The following is an 18,830-nucleotide window of genomic DNA, read 5'->3' on the forward strand; positions in this document are numbered from 1 at the left end:
TCTAGTTTCATCAATCACATAATAAAGAATCAAATAGTGGCACATTCAAGTTATTAGATACACTAATTATATTTGAGACCGAATGAGTTATAGATTTGACGAGCCTCCCACCATCATAGACTAAGTAGTATACAAAATTTGACTTTATAGTACTATTAACACGAGTTCTCAAAAGTTGTATAGAAATATTATTTTATTACCACAAATTCTAGTTAGAAAATCAGTGTTCCCTTTCTAGAAACTTTGACTACAATTCTTACGCGGCACCTCATTTTACAAACCTTAAATGAATAAATCCTTATCTAATCTAAATTCATAAAAATCTATTGTATATGTTTGGAAACCGTTTTATGATTCAAACCAATGAATCGTTCCGTGAAAGTCGCCGTTATTGGTGCAGGCGTATCAGGCCTTGTCGTTGCACGCGAACTTAAACGACAACACCATAACGTCGTCGTTTTCGAACAAAACGATCGCATAGGAGGTAATTGGATATACAATCCAAAAACCGAATCTGACCCACTTAGTCTCAACCCGAACCGAGAAACAGTTCACAGCAGTCTCTACATTTCCCTACGCACCAACCTCCCAAGACAACTCATGAGCTTCCGCGACTACCCGTTTTCGAAATCCGAATCCGATCCGAGAACATTTCCGGGTCACGATGAAGTTCTCCGTTTTCTGGACCGGTTTGCGGATGAGTTTGGGATCATCGAGTTGACCCGGTTTGGTGCGAAAGTGGTTCGGGTTGAAAGAGGGGAAGAAGGGTGGATGATTGAGTGGTGGAGTCGGGGATCCGGATTGGTGACCCGGGAAGTGTTTGAAGCGGTTGTAGTGTGTTCGGGTCATAATAGTTCACCGAGAGTTTTGGAGATTCCGGGTAAAGAAAATTGGAGAGGATATCAAATGCATAGTCATAATTATCGTGTACCTCAACCCTTTCAAGACCAGGTACATCGTGCTAATTCTCCAAAACAATTTAATTATAGAATTGAATTAGGCGAATTTTATTATGATTTTTTTTTTTTTTTGTCTTCGTCATAATTAAGTTATACCTTAGTGTTTTAGGTTTGAACTAAGATCTTATTTATGTTAATTCACTTAAAATTTATGAAGAAAAAAATAATACACTTAAAATTTTAATGGTGATTAATTAGATATGCTTCACACTTCTTTAATTGATCGTAATTATATCATTACCGGTTTGATCGACTATGAATGATTCTTAAAAAAATTATAATAAACAAGTAATTAGAATAAAAGTCATAAGATTAATGAAGTTATTGATATTGATTATTGAGTTGACTATTCAAACTACTTTATAAATTAATGAAGTTATTGATATTGATTATATGGATAAACCTTTATTACCAAATATTTAGATGTTATATATGTGTCTAAATAGTTTTAGAAAAATCATGAAATACCGTTTTATATGGTTTGATGATTGTTTTCTAAATGATTAGTTTAAATGACTTATTGTTGCAACATTTGGTAGAGATTTTAATGACTAGATGTTTTCAATTGCATTAGTCGTTGTTGAAAGTGAAATAAATAACTAACGATGTAAATATAATATAATTTATTATATTGGAAAAATAAAAACTTAAAAGACTTAAGCGAAAACTAAATTAAACTTTAAGAATCTAAGCATCATAAAAAATAATACATAAAAAACTAAAATGATACTTTTGTGAAGTGTATTTTTATTTTTCTATAGACAAATATTAATATATTATAATTAGGTTAGTATATTATAGGTTTCTTATTTATACAAGGTTATGAACTTATGCTAATTCTTTTGTTTGTTTATTATTATACTAGATTATAATTTAGAAGACCAAGTTCAAACAAATGTTGTATTGTTAGTCTAAATATCTTATTCGCGTTTGAAGCATGGATTTCATTGTTGTTAGTGGTGTTTGTCAATCTCTTTATAAACAAAAATATTATATGAAATTATAGGTTTTTTAATAAATATTATTTATTATCTTCATTTACCAAAAAAAATTATATGTTGACACCACCCTTAAATCGATTTTTCATTGCTTATTCTGAAAAAGAAGTGTTATTCACCCTATTTTGCTATGTACAATCCATTTTGATGGTTTCTACCTAACAGATTGTGCTCTTAGTTGGATATGGACCTAGTGCTTTTGATATCTTAGTGGACATTTTACCGGTAGCAAAGGAGATTCACATAGCAGTTAAAGAGAACCCATTCGGTGTGAAGTTCGAAAATGTAAAATACCATGACATGGTATGTACAGTGATACAATGTTACTATCTTTTAATATCTGAATATATTAAAATTAAAAAAGTAATAGATGTTCTTTTTTAGCCAATTTGATTTTTAAATATGTTTTATGTTAATTAGTTTGATACTCTCAAATGTGTTTTTTATTTGTGTAATTAAAAAAAATCAATTTTTTATTTAATTTGATTCATAAATTTACTAATAAAATATATACTTGAAAATATTTTTAAAATTTTGATACATTCAAGTATTATAATGATAATATCTTGTGAATAAAATCAACGTTTACTTTATTTGATAACATAAAATAAAAATTTTCCTTTATATAAACTATTTAGTACATTTTTTTTAAATGTTATTTGCATATGTTTTTTTTAAAAAAATTGAGGTATATCAGACACTAAATGTAAATATCTTTTCCAGCGAGGATTTAAATTTGAATTCACCACGTTGTGAATAATTAACCCCTTCTACTGGATGCAATTTTGGTTGGCATCTTCTTAGCTGTTTTATTTCAATACGATATGTTTTTGATACTAGTAGTTCTACTTTTCTTTGCAGGTAAAATGTGTGAATGAAGATGGCTCGATTGCCTTTCAAGATGGATCCTCAATTTTTGCAGATACCATAATTCAATGCACTGGGTACATTAAAAAAGTCTTGAACAATTTTATCTTCTAGAAATATTGACTATCACTCTAATTAATGTCATCCACCCCTTTAATTACTATGGCCACCAAGAGGTCTCGCTAAGTATTGTCAACTACCACCTTGACCACCACTAACTACCACTTTGACCACTATCGATCAATAATCTGATTACCAATTTGATAAGTGTCGACCACCACTAACTACCATTTCAACCATTGTCGACCACCACTTTGACCACTCTCAACCACCACAATAGTCACCTATGTGGTCACCGTCGACCACCACACCACTCTCATCACCATTTTGACCACAACTTTAACCTCAACTCCAACCACTACTTTGACCGTCGTAACTACCACTAACTGTCATTGATCCATTAACCATCATTCTAACTATCATTTTGACCAGTATCACTTTCACTTTGGACTGACCTACAAATTCATCATAGATTATTTATTTATAAAATGATTGTCTAATATTTTTATGTGAATAACTTCTAATATTGTGATTTTATTTTTGCATACATGTGTTGACAATAGATACAAATACTATTTTCCATTTCTTGAAACCAATGGAATTGTAACTGTTGAAGAAAAATGTGTTGGACCATTATATAAGCACATATTTCCTCCATCATTAGCACCTTCATTGTCTTTCATTGGTATCATTGAGAAGGTTATTGGTAACACATTTTCTTTTCTCTTTCTACTCTTATTAATGTCAAAACCAAAGAATTTTTTTTTTTTTTGGGTAGAAAAGAGGGTTGAAGACCCAAAGTAGAAAGAAAAAAAAACTAAATAATTAAACTCACACTCCTAGACATGCAAGCTCTAAAAATATCACTAAGGTGTTGCTTAAGTTCACTAGGAGGAGACTCTAGAATAACAAGGATTCAAGAATCAAAAGTAAGACTAAAGTTAGTCAATCAATAAGCATTTTTTCTACCTTGACGCCACATATGAGTAAATTGAATATGTCAATCCTCTTGGAGAAACTATTGAAAACATCGAACATGATAGATGTTCTCCTTGAAATTGTATTTTTTTGTGACCATGTCAATGAAAATCTTTGAGTTGCTTTCTACCATCAAATGAGATAAACTCTACCCCATGTCATGGGCATGCAGAGCATCACATGCTCCAATATTTCGCATAAACCCCTTGATCCATCTGACATTTGAGTCACGAAGTAACCTGCCACATCCTACAATGTCACCATTCTCCTTGCACAACTCATCACAGTTAAGTGTTATCCAACCTTGTTGAGGCCTCTCTCATCCAATGTATACAATGTCACGATTATGAAGAGAGTTATGTAGGTGAGTGTAAGTGCTTTCAACTGTAGATCTAAAGAAATTTTAGATGACATAGATAGGGTTGGTAGGTGGTTGAACCATTTTCTTTAAAAATTGCTTTATTTCGCCAATTCCACATATGCCAATAGATTATCATGCAAATTTATTGCCACCAGTTGATGTTGAGATAATTAAAAACCTAATCCTTGCAATTAAAAGAGAAAAGCAAGTTATTAGATTTGGAGGAACAAGTTTAACCCATACCTGTTTTGCAAAATTGCAATTGTGGAGAATATGGAGTATAGTCTCGTCGTCAATCTTGCAATAAGAGCATAAGGGAGATATACCGACCCCCACATGCTTTTATGATAATTGGTGAGAATATGCCCATGGACCACCAGTCACATGAAAGTTTGAATATAAAGATGCACAAGCACGAGAAGGGGGTTGAATTGTGTTTGTCTAAAATTAAAACTCTTTTCTTAATTTTAATTTTGATTTGGTGACTTAAACAATTTTGCTAATTAGAGGCAACGGTAAAATAAATAATGCATATGTAAAGACAACACACAAGATTTTATCTTGGTTCACCACCAACTTGGTAGCTACGTGCAGTCCCCTCACATAGAAGGATTAATCCACTAACTCAAAAATCTTAAATTACACAACATCTGACCCTACAAGCCAGTCTTTTCAAAATAGCATAAACCTATAGACTTTTTAAGACAACCCACACATTGACCCTACAAGTCAAGTTTTCTCTACACAACCTAAAACCTACATATTGTAGAGGCAAATACCCACTTGACCCTACAACTCAAGTCGTCTCAACACAACCTGAGATCCACAAATTGTTTGAGGCAACTAAAGCCACTATAGGGCTGGGTTACAGTGAGTTGGAAATATGTTTGGTTTTGCTTCTAGTAAGCTGATTTGATACAATGATTTTCCCACACTACAACACTTAAAATATTTTTCTTTGAACGAATGTTTGGCTAGAACTTAAAACCTTAAACTATGAATACTTAGAAAAAATATGCTCTTTAGTTTTTTTCTAAATAACTTTGGTTTTTTAGGATTTCTGAGTTTGTTGGTTCGTTGAATTCTTCTTCAGCTTTGAGTATCTATTTATAGTTAAAATTAGGATTTCAGTTTAGTCCATTATGAGTTCTGAATTGTATCTTCATTCTAGTTTGGTCAACAAATATTTCTTCCAAATATAATTATGAAGGATATGTTTTGATAATATGACCGATAGCCAATTCTTTATTTCCCAATCGGATATGAGCAATTCTTCTAGAAAGATATTGTGAATTTGTTCAGATTACGTTAGAAAATTGGTTCACTTGAGTCTTCCTTCATACGCTTGATTTGATTTGGAGGGGGGGGTGATTAATTCTTCTAGAAAGATATTGTGCGTATTTTTTCAGATTACGTTTGCAACTAGGTTCACTTGAATCTTCCTTCATACACTTGATTTGATTTAGGTAGGAACAAATCTAGGCTTGTTCTTGGACCTTTAGAAGTAAGGATATGGCTAAGTCCAATTCAGTATGTTGCTCAATCTATCAGAGTCTTTGACCTTCCATCGAAGTCATTGACTTTTCTCCATCGAAATCATTGACTTGATATTTGGAGTCATATGTTGTGTTGCTTGAATAATTTTGTCTGAGGTAGAACTGCGTGACATAGAATTAGTGGCATTGACAACTTCACCTTTGATGCATATAAGAGTCAGTGCAACTTTAGAGGCTGCTTATCAAAAGCAGTGTTAACATGTTTCAAATATTTGAACTAGCGAAACATGAGCTTTAGATGCAGGCTTGAACAATAGACTTCAGAGACATGCTCAAAAATATTGTTCATCAGATGCATACTAAAATTATTGTTCATCAAAGGCATGCAGAAATACTGTTCATCAAAGGCATGTAAAAATATTGTTCATCAGAGGCATGGAAAGGTTATTGTTCATCAAAGGCATGTAAAAGTTAATGTTCATCAGAGGCATGAAACTCTATAGACACGCTGAAACTTTAGAGGCACATAATTCTTCAGAGGCACGCTGATTTACCAAAACACGTCGAGTTTCCAAAAGCACGTTGGACTACCATAAACACGTTGAACTACCTGAAGTATGCTATCAGAGGCAGATGCACGTGCTTTCTAGAACATGCATTTTTTCAATTATGAGGATTTTGCTGGCTGATTTGATTTCCTTTTCTTTGACCTTTTTACTTCCTCTAATTGTTTCCTCTAGTGACTTCCTCTAATATTTTTCTTCTTATTTGTTGCTTTTGATATCTTATTCTGATTTCCTATTCTAATTCCTGCATAATTAATGAAGTCATTTGTCCAAACAAATTATTCTCATAAAATACATTTGTTAACATCAAAATCATAAGAGGGAAAACCAACTTTGTTCCAACAGAATCCAATGAGGGAATTTCCACTTCCAAAGAGCTCTCTAGTTCCCCTCTATATTGTTAGGGTTCTTAAAATTCAGAATGTAGGCACTTTGCGCAATATAATGATGGATATTAATGCCTCCTTAACCTAAAGTGTCTAGTCCACCCGCTTCATTGGGGGCTGGGAGAGTTATGATCCTGTTAGCATTGTTAGTCGGTCGATTATCAAAAATTAATTAAAGTCCCAATTACCCTCATTATCAACCATATCTTTAACAATAAGAGTAGAGTCATAAGTTAGTCGACATGTGTTGTTAGGCCCACATTTTTCCAAGCCAAAAGTTGGTATGGTTACCATCCCCAATTTTTTGCACCACATTCATTATGAATTTGTCCAACACACCTACAGTAGCTCCCCGGAAAGGAGAATTATAAGGTTCATAACTAATATAATCAAGCAGGTAATTGTTACTGCCATATTTGATATGAAGAACCTTACACTAATGGCAATCTGGACTAGTAGTGAGGTTCGAAAGCATCTTCATAAGAAATGCCTTATTCATTTGTTGTTGACGTTTAAAATGAGATTTACAGTCATTATCAGTATCATCCCAACTAAAAAAAAATGAGGTTTACAATCAACCACGCTCAATCTTCTCCATTCCAGCATAAAGGGTCGCCATAAACTTTGCATATTGCATGTGATAATATGGGATATAACCCAGTAAATACTTCGAGAACGTGATTCTACCAACTAAGCTTAAATGTTGTTGTTTCCAATCGCACACCTTATTTTGAATCTTGTTACAATATTGCTAAAATGAGCTATTGAATTTCTCTTTGAGACAATGTTTGCGCCCAAATACCTTCCCATACTGGTAGTATTGGTAAACTTTGTATGTTGCAAGATGTCTTTTCTTAGTTGATTGTCCATATTCTTGGAGAAATACACTTGTGTCATCTAATTATTAATTCGTCGTTCGGAAGCTTTGCAAAACATATATAGACAATGCAAAATACGATGAGCATGTTCAATAGAGGCTTATGCAAAGAAAAGAAGATCATCAGCAAAAAAGAGGAGGTGGGAGATTTGGGACCATTCTTATGTGCACGTATTGGTTTCCAGTACGGAGCTTCAACTTAGTCAACAATAATATGGGACAATCTAACCATACAAATAACAAAAAGATAGGGAGAAACGAGATCACCTTGCCGAATAACTCTAGTAAACATAAAAGTGTCAGATTAGCAAAGCAAAATTCAAAAAATATAAGTAATGCAACACAATTAAAAACAATTGTTTTTATATAAAAACAATTAACAAATAAAATTAAAATAACAAAGTATTACTAATTTTCCTTGTAAAAAAATTTGTCAACAATCCTTGACAACAACGTAAAAAATTTGACAACTTTTTGACAAGTATACCAAATCATTAAAGTAATAATAATGATAAATAAAATTGTCTCCACACAGATTGTTATTAATTTAATTATGCAACAAAGTATTTAACACTTAGGTAAATAAAAAGTTTATGGTTGGTTTATAAAATTGAACAAGCATAAAATTAAATACGGAAAATTCAATAAGAGAAAAACGATTAACGAATTCAAATCATGTCCTTTTCACTATACAATTATTGATTCACTATTTTAACAATCTAACTTATTTGATTACGTCAAATTTGATGTAGCTAAATATCACTAGAAGGGGGGTTGAATAGGGATTTTGCTGTTAAAAATAATTTTCAAGTGTTTTTAAAACTATCCTCTCGCAGAGGACGGAAAGCGCGAGGATGGGTTTTTCAAACTTTCAGATTTGAGCTGAACTAAAGAGTGAGAGAAAAATATGAGATTGACACACACAGTTTTTATATTGGTTCACCCAATGAAGGCTACGCCCAGTCCTCACACACTTGTGAGATTTCACTAATGTTCAAACAGACCAACCTCTCATAGAGGATGATTACAAATTTGTGTATTCTTTAGCTTCACCAAGCTTACAATCAGGTTTCAAATATTTCCAAGTGTATCTCACGTGGAAATTACAATGTGACATGAGAGTGATTGATTCTTAATACTTTCTCAAAGGATTTACAAAGATCTAATGTAGGATTGTAGAAATTATGAAGAGAGGATGAATGTTGCTTCTTGAAAGCTTTAAGATCATTGATCTTTTTAATGCAATGTGTTGTGTGTTTGATGAAGAAGAGCTTGCTGCCTTTTATAGAAGTCTTATGATGTTCACTTCATATGCCAAGCTTTTTATGACCGTTGGAAAATCAATTCAAAAAGCCCAAGGTCTTTTCTTATAATTACGAAACTGTCATGCAGTTGTCCTTGGACAGATGCAGTCTATCCTCAAGTACGAGGTTGCAGATTTTCTGGAAACATGGGGCACGTGCTGTCATTTTCTCTTTCTTGTCTTTAAGGCTTGTAAGACCATGTGATGTCTTTTTCATTCTCCTTTATTCAATGCTTGTAAAGGCTTCATGTGAAGTCCTTTTCTCTTTCCTCTCTTTAAGATATGTGATGACTTTCACTTTTGGCTTGTTTGTTGTTGCCTTTTTGAAGATTGACTTTATATTGTTTTTTAATTCACACAAGAGTGATCTATAGGTCTGCTTGTAGTCTTTGCACATGATATGATGGGTTGCTTTTTCAAATGTGTTGACCAAGATCAATTCATTGAGTCAAATCCTTTTTTTTATAACAACGAACCATAATTTCTTAGGTGATTAGACTTGTTACTCAAAGCATGTACGAATGTTAGTTTCTTAACCACATGATATTATTTTATATTCTTATAACAATATTGAATTCTATGGTAATCAAACACAGGAAAACATTAAGAGCAAAAATATATAAACAATCAAACTCTTTTTAATTGCATAAATAACATAAGAAAACCAAAATTACATAGATTCAAAGAGGTTTATCTAATCACTAATCAATGGAAAAATTAGTTCATGATTAAGAACATAGTAATAATGAAGAAAATAAAATTATACATAAGAAAGATGGAATGAATCTTCACTTCTTACTTTCAAGAGTGAAATCTTCAAATTCCTAGCCTCCAAGATGTGCCCAGTATGATCTTCAATTCCTCTTAGGTCAGAACCCTTGCAAAATATGATTTTTTTTATAGCTTAAATAGGATTTTGGAACGTGTGGTAGCGCATTGCTCTGCTCTAGACAGAAAATTGTGCCACCAAATGCACTATAACGCATTTTTGAGTGCAATGCTCTGCCCTGGATGCATGGCTCTACAGTGTTAAATAAACACATTTCTTCTCCAAAAAATTTCTCTCTCTAATTTGACTTGCACTTTCCACCCTTGTAAAGTCCAAATTAAGTTTCAGTGTCTTCATTAAAATTGTAGCTATGGATCTTAACTTTCATTTGCAACTAATTGGATTCTATTTGGACATCTACAATTCCATATATAATTACAATACTGCATAGGGGCAAGATGTGTTTAATGAAGTTGTTGGATCTTTTGTTAGGGGTATGCTGCAAATCTTGAACAAGAAGAATATGAAACTAATGATGATGAAAGTTGCACAAATAAATTTCAAAGTGTGTGTGTCATACTAAGCTTTAGATTCGATTTGCCCTCAATCTATGTATATTGGATGCAAACGGTTTAACCGACGAATCACCTTCATGATATTTTGGAATCATTGAAATGAATTACACACACATCAAGTCTATCGATCAATGATAATTAACATAATAAAGTTCTTTCATTTACTCTCGTGCACTAGAGAAAAAAAGAAATGACTCAGAAATATTTTTGACAGAAAATTTGACTCATGTTACATGAATTTTGTCTTTTTCTTTCTGTCTCTTAAGTATCTCTATTTATAGATAAACTCATACCAATTGGTGAAAGAAAACAACTCTTGAAAAAGATTATAACCTTTAGTAACTTAACAGATTCATTGGTTTGATGACTAACAGATGCATTAAACTCAAACATTACAACCACTTGACCAAATAATACATTAAGGTATTTAATTTTGCTACACTAATATAGCTAGTAGAAAATTCCAAATATATTTTGGAAATTTTCCTCACACTAAGTTTGGATGGAGAATGCAAAATGGTGGAAATGATCTTTGATAAGTGGTGTTGTGTGACATATCTAGCGTTGAGTTTTGTTAGCCATGCTTGCGACTAACAAACAAAAACTATAGAAACAAAATAAAACATGTTGCTTTAAAATCTCATGATAGCTCAACTAATCTGTGTTAAGTGATTAAAACACTAGAAAGTGAAATGATCATTGTTATATTCGTGGAACTTAAAATCTTACAGAAATTTACCTAAATTTTATTAAGCAACTCTCTTTGTTTTCTTTAAACTCTTCACTACCACACATTATTGATTTGCGTTTAATTTCACAAAGGAAAATATTTGAATTCTGCCTTTTATTATACAGTTAAAGGATGATGTAATTGAGAAATTAAATAACTTGCTATGACTAGGAGCCCCTATTTTCTATTGTTGAATTACAAGCCACGTGGGTTGCAAGAGTTTTGTCTGGTAACATTTTGTTACCTACGGAAGAGGAGATGCTAGAATCTGTTCAAGATATCTACCGTGAAATGGAGAAAAAAGGTTTGCCTAAAAGTTAATTATTCATTTTATTTAAAAGTTTGATTACGATTTTGCTCATAAAATTATTCATTTTATTTAAAAGTTTGATTACGATTTTGCTCATAAAATTATTCATTTTATTTAAAAGTTTGATTACGATTTTGCTCATAAAATTATTCATTTTATTAATTATTATTATTATTATTGAGCACATAAAATTATTCATTTTATTTAAAAGTTTGATTACGATTTTGCTCATAAAATTATTCATTTTATTTAAAATTGTACGATCTCACGATATAAAATTATTTAGATGTATTAATTATTTATATATTATTAATAAAATTAAAAAATGAATAATTTTAGAAGTTGAAATTGTAGTTTTTCTATAATTTTATTGTAATTTTATATGTATTAATCATTTAACATCATTATATCATATGTCGAATTGTTTAAAATATGTCATATTACTATTTTTAGTTAAAAAATTTAAAAAAATAACTTAAGTTATTGGATTTTAAGATAAAAGAATCAATTTCACAAATTAATGAAAATAAAGGAATTAAAATTGTAATTAAGCACATCTTAAGTCTTCTCTTAAATATATCTAGAAGTACGATGGCCTTCTACAAAAGATTTGTCACTTAAATCGGTGGCATTGATGTAGTTATATATATTATCCGTGACTTTCTATGTAAGACTCTTACAAAAAAAATGTCCTTTTTTATAAGATGTTTTTTAAATTACAAGATACATATAAATTAAAGAAAATTGCATTTGCCTTCGGTGAGATCATTTCAAATGACATTAATATTTCATCTAGTTTTGAATAAACACCCACCACCCTCTTTAATTTATTAAAAAAATTGTACATAATATTTGTTTTCTATAACTCTTTTAATTTTATTTGTCATTTATCAAAATAATACTATAATACATACTCTAATTGTTCTACTAAAGACATAATCATACATTTTAAAATTATAAATTATTTTTTGCAAAATATCCTTAATTAAATTAAAAGACCACTAATCTTTCTTTTAAGAATTGAAAGATAATTTTAAATAAAATTACAATATTGATACACTTAGTATAATTTTTTTTTAATTATTATACTTTGATCAAATGAATCTTACATATAGTATCAAAAGTAGTATATACAAAAAGTTCATATAATATCAAAAGTAGTATATAAAAAAAGTTCAAATATCAAATGTGCGAATGGTTGTTTGTCTACATATCTAAATATTAATAATGCTCCTCGTGTCTCATTATAAGTGTCCTTTTTTGCAATGTCCACTACTTAAAAAAAATTAATTGAAGTAGTTGAAAGTATGTCTTTTCTATATTTTGCCTTAAGTACTCTCAATTATTTTTAATTTGATATTTTCCAACAATACTTTATTTTGTACAAAACTTAGAAAGAGGAAGATTTTAGCACCATATTATAAACAAGGTGAATGTAATTCTAGGAAGGGTAATAGGAAAATGATTCTTTTTTTTTTTAATCAATGAAACAATTATAATAAAAATTATGCATAGATTTGTTTGTTGCAGTAATTTGGAAATGATTTCCATAACAATTTGAAATTTTAAAAAAGTTGAGGAACAATATGCAAAATAAATAGTTGTGATCTGGATTTAAGCTTTAAATTCTTTTTTTAAATACATTATTATATCTTTATATGTGAATGTACCTCCTAAATTTTTATCTATAAATTTAAAAATGCTTGTACCTAAAAATAATCAATATTATCTCATTAAATTTGTGTGGCAGAGTGAGTACAAAAATTGGTTGGCTGCACAAATTGGGTTGCCTCCTTTGGAAGAGTGGAGGGAAAACATGTTGAAAGAGTGCATCAAGAAATTAATTGAAACACCCACCAAATACAGAGACCAATGGGATGATGCTTATTGGAATGCCATCATCCAAACTACACCCACTCCCTAGAATCAAAGAAAGTGTTTGATTTCTTCTACCATATAAAATAAAGGAATGTAACCTCAAATAATTAACCAAATACAAATGATCAAAGTTCTATTTATAATTTGAAAATTGTAATTCATGCTTCATTTGTGTCCAATTATTATGATGGTTAAAATACTTGTAGGGTCTAAATAGACATAGACATACTAAACTAAAGACAAAGAAGAAGATAGTGGTGTTTGTAAGTGGCGAAAAGGAAAAAACAATTGAGCCATAAGAAAATTTAGGAATTAATAGAGTTTAAGAACATGAAAAAAAAACTTAGCTGTAACTTTGTGTGGTGAAACAAATCACTTATTGTATTGGAAATTGATTATGATTCACATGTCTTTAGGTCATTGTCTTTTGATTGCATGCATTCAAAATTACGTGCAGTTTAGTAATTATGATATTTTTTATCGTCCAGTTTAATAGTTATGATATTTTTTATCGTCCAATTAAGATCAAATAGTCTATATTTTAATATCATTTTAGTTCTTTAATTAAATCTAAAATATGAATTGAAAATTTAAATTGTCCGATCTTAATCGGATGGTCATAAACGTGTCGACTGCAGGATTGTGTGCAATTTTGACTGCATGCAATTCTGATATCTTGTCTCTACTATAAATGATATAAATGATGTGTGCTCCCATTGACTAGCATATCTAGATAATGGGAAGAAGAAATTGTTTTTCTTTTCCATGACCTTTCTCTTATTTGATTTATTTTTTTCTCAAGTTGGAGTAACTTTTGTATTCACCTTATAATATTTCTCTATTTTCTCGGTTATTTCTTCAAATATCGTAGCAATCAGCTTGTTTCCTTTGAATAAGTTTGAGCTGGATTAACAATAAATTGGTTCAATTGTTGAACAAAACTTATATGAGGTTATTTTTTTGTTGTTAAGTAGATTAGCCTCCTAATTAATTTTCTATATTCACTAGCATCCACATTAGAAATCCCATCCTACACTTGCAGCCTTAGGGATGAGTCCATAGGTGTTGATATTGGCTTACTACCCTATCAGATAACAAGTCTAAGCAGTATTTTCTCTAACCTAGAAAAATTCCTTTACTTGATTGAGCTACTTCTAGCCCCCAAAAAGCATTTTAAAGGCCCTATATCCTTGAAGTCAAATAACTAATCTAACATGTCTTTGATTTGATGAAATTTACTAAAGTTATTCCCCACAAGGATTACATCATCTACATAGATAAGAAGAGTCGTAAAACTTATCTCCTTGTGCTTAATAATGAATAATCTGTAGTGGCTTGATGAAATCTCATTCCATGTAAAGTTGAAAGTAGTTTCTCAAGCCATTGTCTATTGGCTTTGGCTTGCTTCAAGCCATATAGTTATTTTGTTAGCTTGCAAACTTGATAAGGTTTGTTGGATCTTTTGTTGGGGGTATACGCAAATCTTGAACAAGAAGAGGATGAACTTGATGATGATGATGAAAGTTGCACAAATAAATTCTAAAGTATGTGTATCACACTAAACTTTAGGTTCGAGTCGCCTTCACCAATCTATATATATTGAATGCAAACGAGTTAACCGGTAAATCTTCTTTAGGATACTTTGGAATCTTTGAAGTGAATTGCACATTCACATCAAACATATCGATCAATGATAGTTACAGAATAAAGTTCCTTCATTTACTCTCGAACGCTAGAGAAAAGAAGAAATGATTCAGAAATATTTTTGACAGAATTTCGACTAATATAACATGATTTTTTTTTTCTTTTTCCTTTATATCTCTAAAGTGTCTCTATTTATAGAAAAACTCATACCAATTGGTGAAATAAACCACTCTTGAAAAAGTTTGTAACCCTTGATAACTTAAAAGATGCATTGGTTTGAATTAAACCCAAACATTGCAACCACTTAATCAAGTGGTACACTAAGTTATTTAATTTTGCTACATTAATATAGCTATTAGAGAATTTCAAATTGAAGTAGAAATATCAATTATAAGGAAGGGGGGTTTGAATTATAATTGTCCCTTTTTAAAAATTTATGTTTTTAAAATAAGATTTCAACCCAAGATTGATCTTTGCAGTAATGAAGATTGATCTTGGTTTTGTTAAAGATCAATCTTGGTTTGCTTCAAAACAGTAAAATCGATTTTATCAAAATATGATTTGTTTTAGCATAAAATAAACAAGGATAGAGATAGAGAGATTACACAGATATTTTATCCTGGTTCACCCAAACACGGGTTACGTCCAGTCCTCACAAGAGTGAGATTTCCACTTTCTACCTTACTGTTTTGGAAAGGCTTTAACAAGTTACCTTTCAAAACATAAAAGGATTTTTGCAATTTACTCAAGTTGTGACAAAACAACCTTGAGTTACAACGTGATGGATTTGAGACTATTTAAAGTTTTGATATTTACTCAACTCTTGTTTGAGAAATATATTCTGTAAATAGACCTCAGTTGTAAATGATTGCAACACAAAGATTAAAACAAAACAGCAAACTATAAGAACGATTTTGAGACACTTGAGTATGATTGAAAATATTGATCTTTTGCTTGGTGCTGATTGTTGTGTTTTGTTCTTCAACTTGCAGCTGCATTTATAGACTCCAAGAAGGCTTAGGACAACTCATGTGTCCGTTGGAAAGGGACCAGCTGTCATAAAAGAGTTGTTGGATAAGTTCTGCCAAAAGTAAGATTGATGAGCTGCATCAAAAGATCGATCCAAGATTGATCTTTTGGTTTGTGATGAACTGGCCTTGTACTCTGTGATTTGTCTCAGTATGTCAGCCTTGAGTACATGCTTTTCTGTTATGTGCACAGGCTTTATAATAGTTCAAATCAGTAGTGTACTTTGCTACTTGTAGGCTTGTACTGGCATTTGCTTTTTAGGAAGAATGATCTTTGTGATATGCCTTTATTGAAGCATACATTTGATTCTTCAAATTCTGGAACAGATATGACTTGGATTGATCTTTTGTTGATTATATGAGAGTATAGGATGAATATTGTTTCCAGGATTGATCTTTATTTTCCAGAACTGCTTCAAGATCAATCTGCGTTTTCCAGAACTGGTTCAAGATCAATCTGCGTTTTCCAGAACTGCTTCAAGATCAATCTGCGTTTTCCAGAACTGCTTCAAGATCAATCTGTGTTTTCTGGAATTGCTTTCTTTGATTTGATTTGTGATGTTTGATTCCTATCTTGTTTTAACACACTCAAATACACATGTTAAATATTAAAACATTTAGAATCATGATTAATAATCTTTAATTAATCTATTGTTTTATTATCATCAAAACGTTTATTTGAGATTTTGTCTTAACACAAATATATTTCGAAAATTTCCCTCACAAGGTTTGGTAGTAGTGACCCCGTGTGGAAACTTCATATACACGTCTTTATGCAGGAATGTATTGTTGATATCAAGTTGTTGGAGATGTCAATTGAATATGGATACTAAAGAAAGTATAACTCAAACTGTGATAATTTTGGTGACATGACTAAATGTTTCAAAATAATACAAACATTCCCTTTGATTGTAGCCATTTGCTACAAATCTTGCTTTATATTTATCAATTAATCCATTTTGCCTCATATTTATCTTGTAAACCCATTTGTTTCCTATATGATTGATTCCAAGTGGTAGGTTTAGAATTTTCCATGTCTTGTTGGTATGTAGACCTTGTAGCTCCTCTTCGATCTAAATATCACACTTGTTAGCATATTTGTAACTCCTAGGTTCCATTTCATTCAAAATAGACAAGGAAAACTTTTTATGTGAAGGAGCACAAGTTAGAGTAAGAAACATAATTGCAAATTGGATTGGGTGTACTTGTTGTGCTTGAGTTTTGGCACTCACAACCTGATAAGTATCCAAGTGGTTGTCTCATGCGAGTAAACATTTTTTAACTCAGAGCAATCTAATGTATCTGTGTAATGGTATCCTATGGTTGACTTGTTAGGGAATTTTGAGATAGACTTCAAAAAATCTTTTTAAAATCATTCTCATGAGTGGAAAAATTATCTTTATTCAAGGATCACGTAAGCACAAAATTTCACTAGAAGGATTCATGTGTTTATCTCTTGAAGTGTTGAGGAGACATATCACCAACACGAAGTACTAGCTTAAGTATTGACTATCATGATCCAATCATGTGTTCTCAATGTTTTTGCCAATATGATTTCATATTTTGTTCTTCAACTATTTGAATACTTCAAAAGTCTCTTTGATTATGTCTCATGAGACAAACAAACCATCATTTACCATAATCAATAGTAAATGCAACAAAGTCAATAAATCCACCTTTTACAAACTTTTTTTATTGGCCTATATAAATCTCATGTATCATGCCACAATATTACTGACTTTCTCATCATAACAAATAACAAATAATTAAAGATCAGTCATCATTCTCAATAAATAAGGATCATAAACCTCAAACAATTTCTAATTAATGGGTACAACGTTCCATTTTAATGGCCTTTGAAATATGATTCTTACTTATATGGTCTAAACAATAATGTCAAGGTCTATAAAAATCAAATAACTAAATTTGAACTTATGATTCTTACTTATATGTCTCAAATTGCATGTATGTCGTAGATAGGCAACTTGAGACCAACAACACATGGTTCTTGTCTTTCAAGATCTCCAACTTTGAAAATATTGTTGAAAATAATAATTGTCCTTTTATTACATCAAAAATCCTTTTTTTTTTTTTATCATCTCAAGAAATGAAATTGATAATTCTAACAAGATTTAGAACATAATAACATTTATTAAGGTTCAAAGAAAGTCCAAAAATTTAAAGTCATAGCTCTGATTGCAACAATTATTGTAGATAACACATGTTGGTTGACTTTTAACTTTAGTCTAACTTATTTTCTTTAGCTTATACTCTATTGAATATGTCTCTAAGCTTTGGTGTTATTTTGAATTCAGGCAAGCTCTTTCTTAATTGTTTTAAAACTATGATATTAGTTTTGTTCGGCGATTAACAAACGGGGTTGTTCAATATTTAACAAGGGTGATAATATTTACAGTTAATCTCCTAGATTTTTATCATTCGCCACTCTGTATTTTACGGTTCATTTTGAATGAAATGCATTGAATTATTACTCTAAAAAAGTATATGAGTATTTATCATCACCGTAAATATAAAGTAGAAAATATTGATTTGAGAGTAATATAAAGTGGTATAGATTATAGGGTACAATTGAAAAATAAACAAAGTTTAAATATACGCCAGGTCCTTGTAAGTTAGTGTTTTTTATTTATTTTCGTCAATGTTTGTTTTTAAAATTGTCCCTGTGTTAGTGACTCTTAAAAAAAACTGTTTGACAATTGGAGAAGAGACAAAAATAAAAGTACAAACTTACAAGGACGAAAATAAAAAAAGTGTGAATTTACTGAGACCAATCATATATGCTTTATTTGATTTTTGTTTCTGTAAATTCACGTTTTTTATTTATTTTATTTTTGTCTCTTCTCTATTTGTCATGGTATATTTTTTTAATAGTAACTAACAATAGGGACTACTTTTAAAAAAAGTTGAACTTACAAAATTAAATTTAAAACAAAACAAAAAATTACAGAGACAAAAACAAATAACTTACAAGGACAAGATATATATTTAATTCAATAAATAATTAATATTGAATTAAAAATTGAA

The 18,830-nt window shown here is 30.7% G+C and overlaps 1 protein-coding gene across 1 annotated transcript; it reads left to right on the forward strand.

Annotated features, from left to right (window-relative positions):
• The first annotated feature begins 227 nt into the window (after positions 1-227).
• On the forward strand, positions 228-13,520 carry LOC101505076 (flavin-containing monooxygenase FMO GS-OX5-like). Its single transcript, XM_004510947.4, has 6 exons — positions 228-951; positions 2,123-2,260; positions 2,819-2,901; positions 3,448-3,583; positions 11,097-11,242; positions 12,958-13,520. The coding sequence occupies exons 1-6, from the start codon at positions 364-366 to the stop codon at positions 13,157-13,159; spliced, it is 1,293 nt and encodes a 430-aa protein (XP_004511004.1). The 5' UTR covers positions 228-363; the 3' UTR covers positions 13,160-13,520.
• Positions 13,521-18,830: the final 5,310 nt, after the last annotated feature.

This window comes from Cicer arietinum, chromosome 7 (genome assembly GCF_000331145.2).
Source record: "Cicer arietinum cultivar CDC Frontier isolate Library 1 chromosome 7, Cicar.CDCFrontier_v2.0, whole genome shotgun sequence".
Classification (NCBI taxonomy): Eukaryota; Viridiplantae; Streptophyta; class Magnoliopsida; order Fabales; family Fabaceae; genus Cicer; species Cicer arietinum.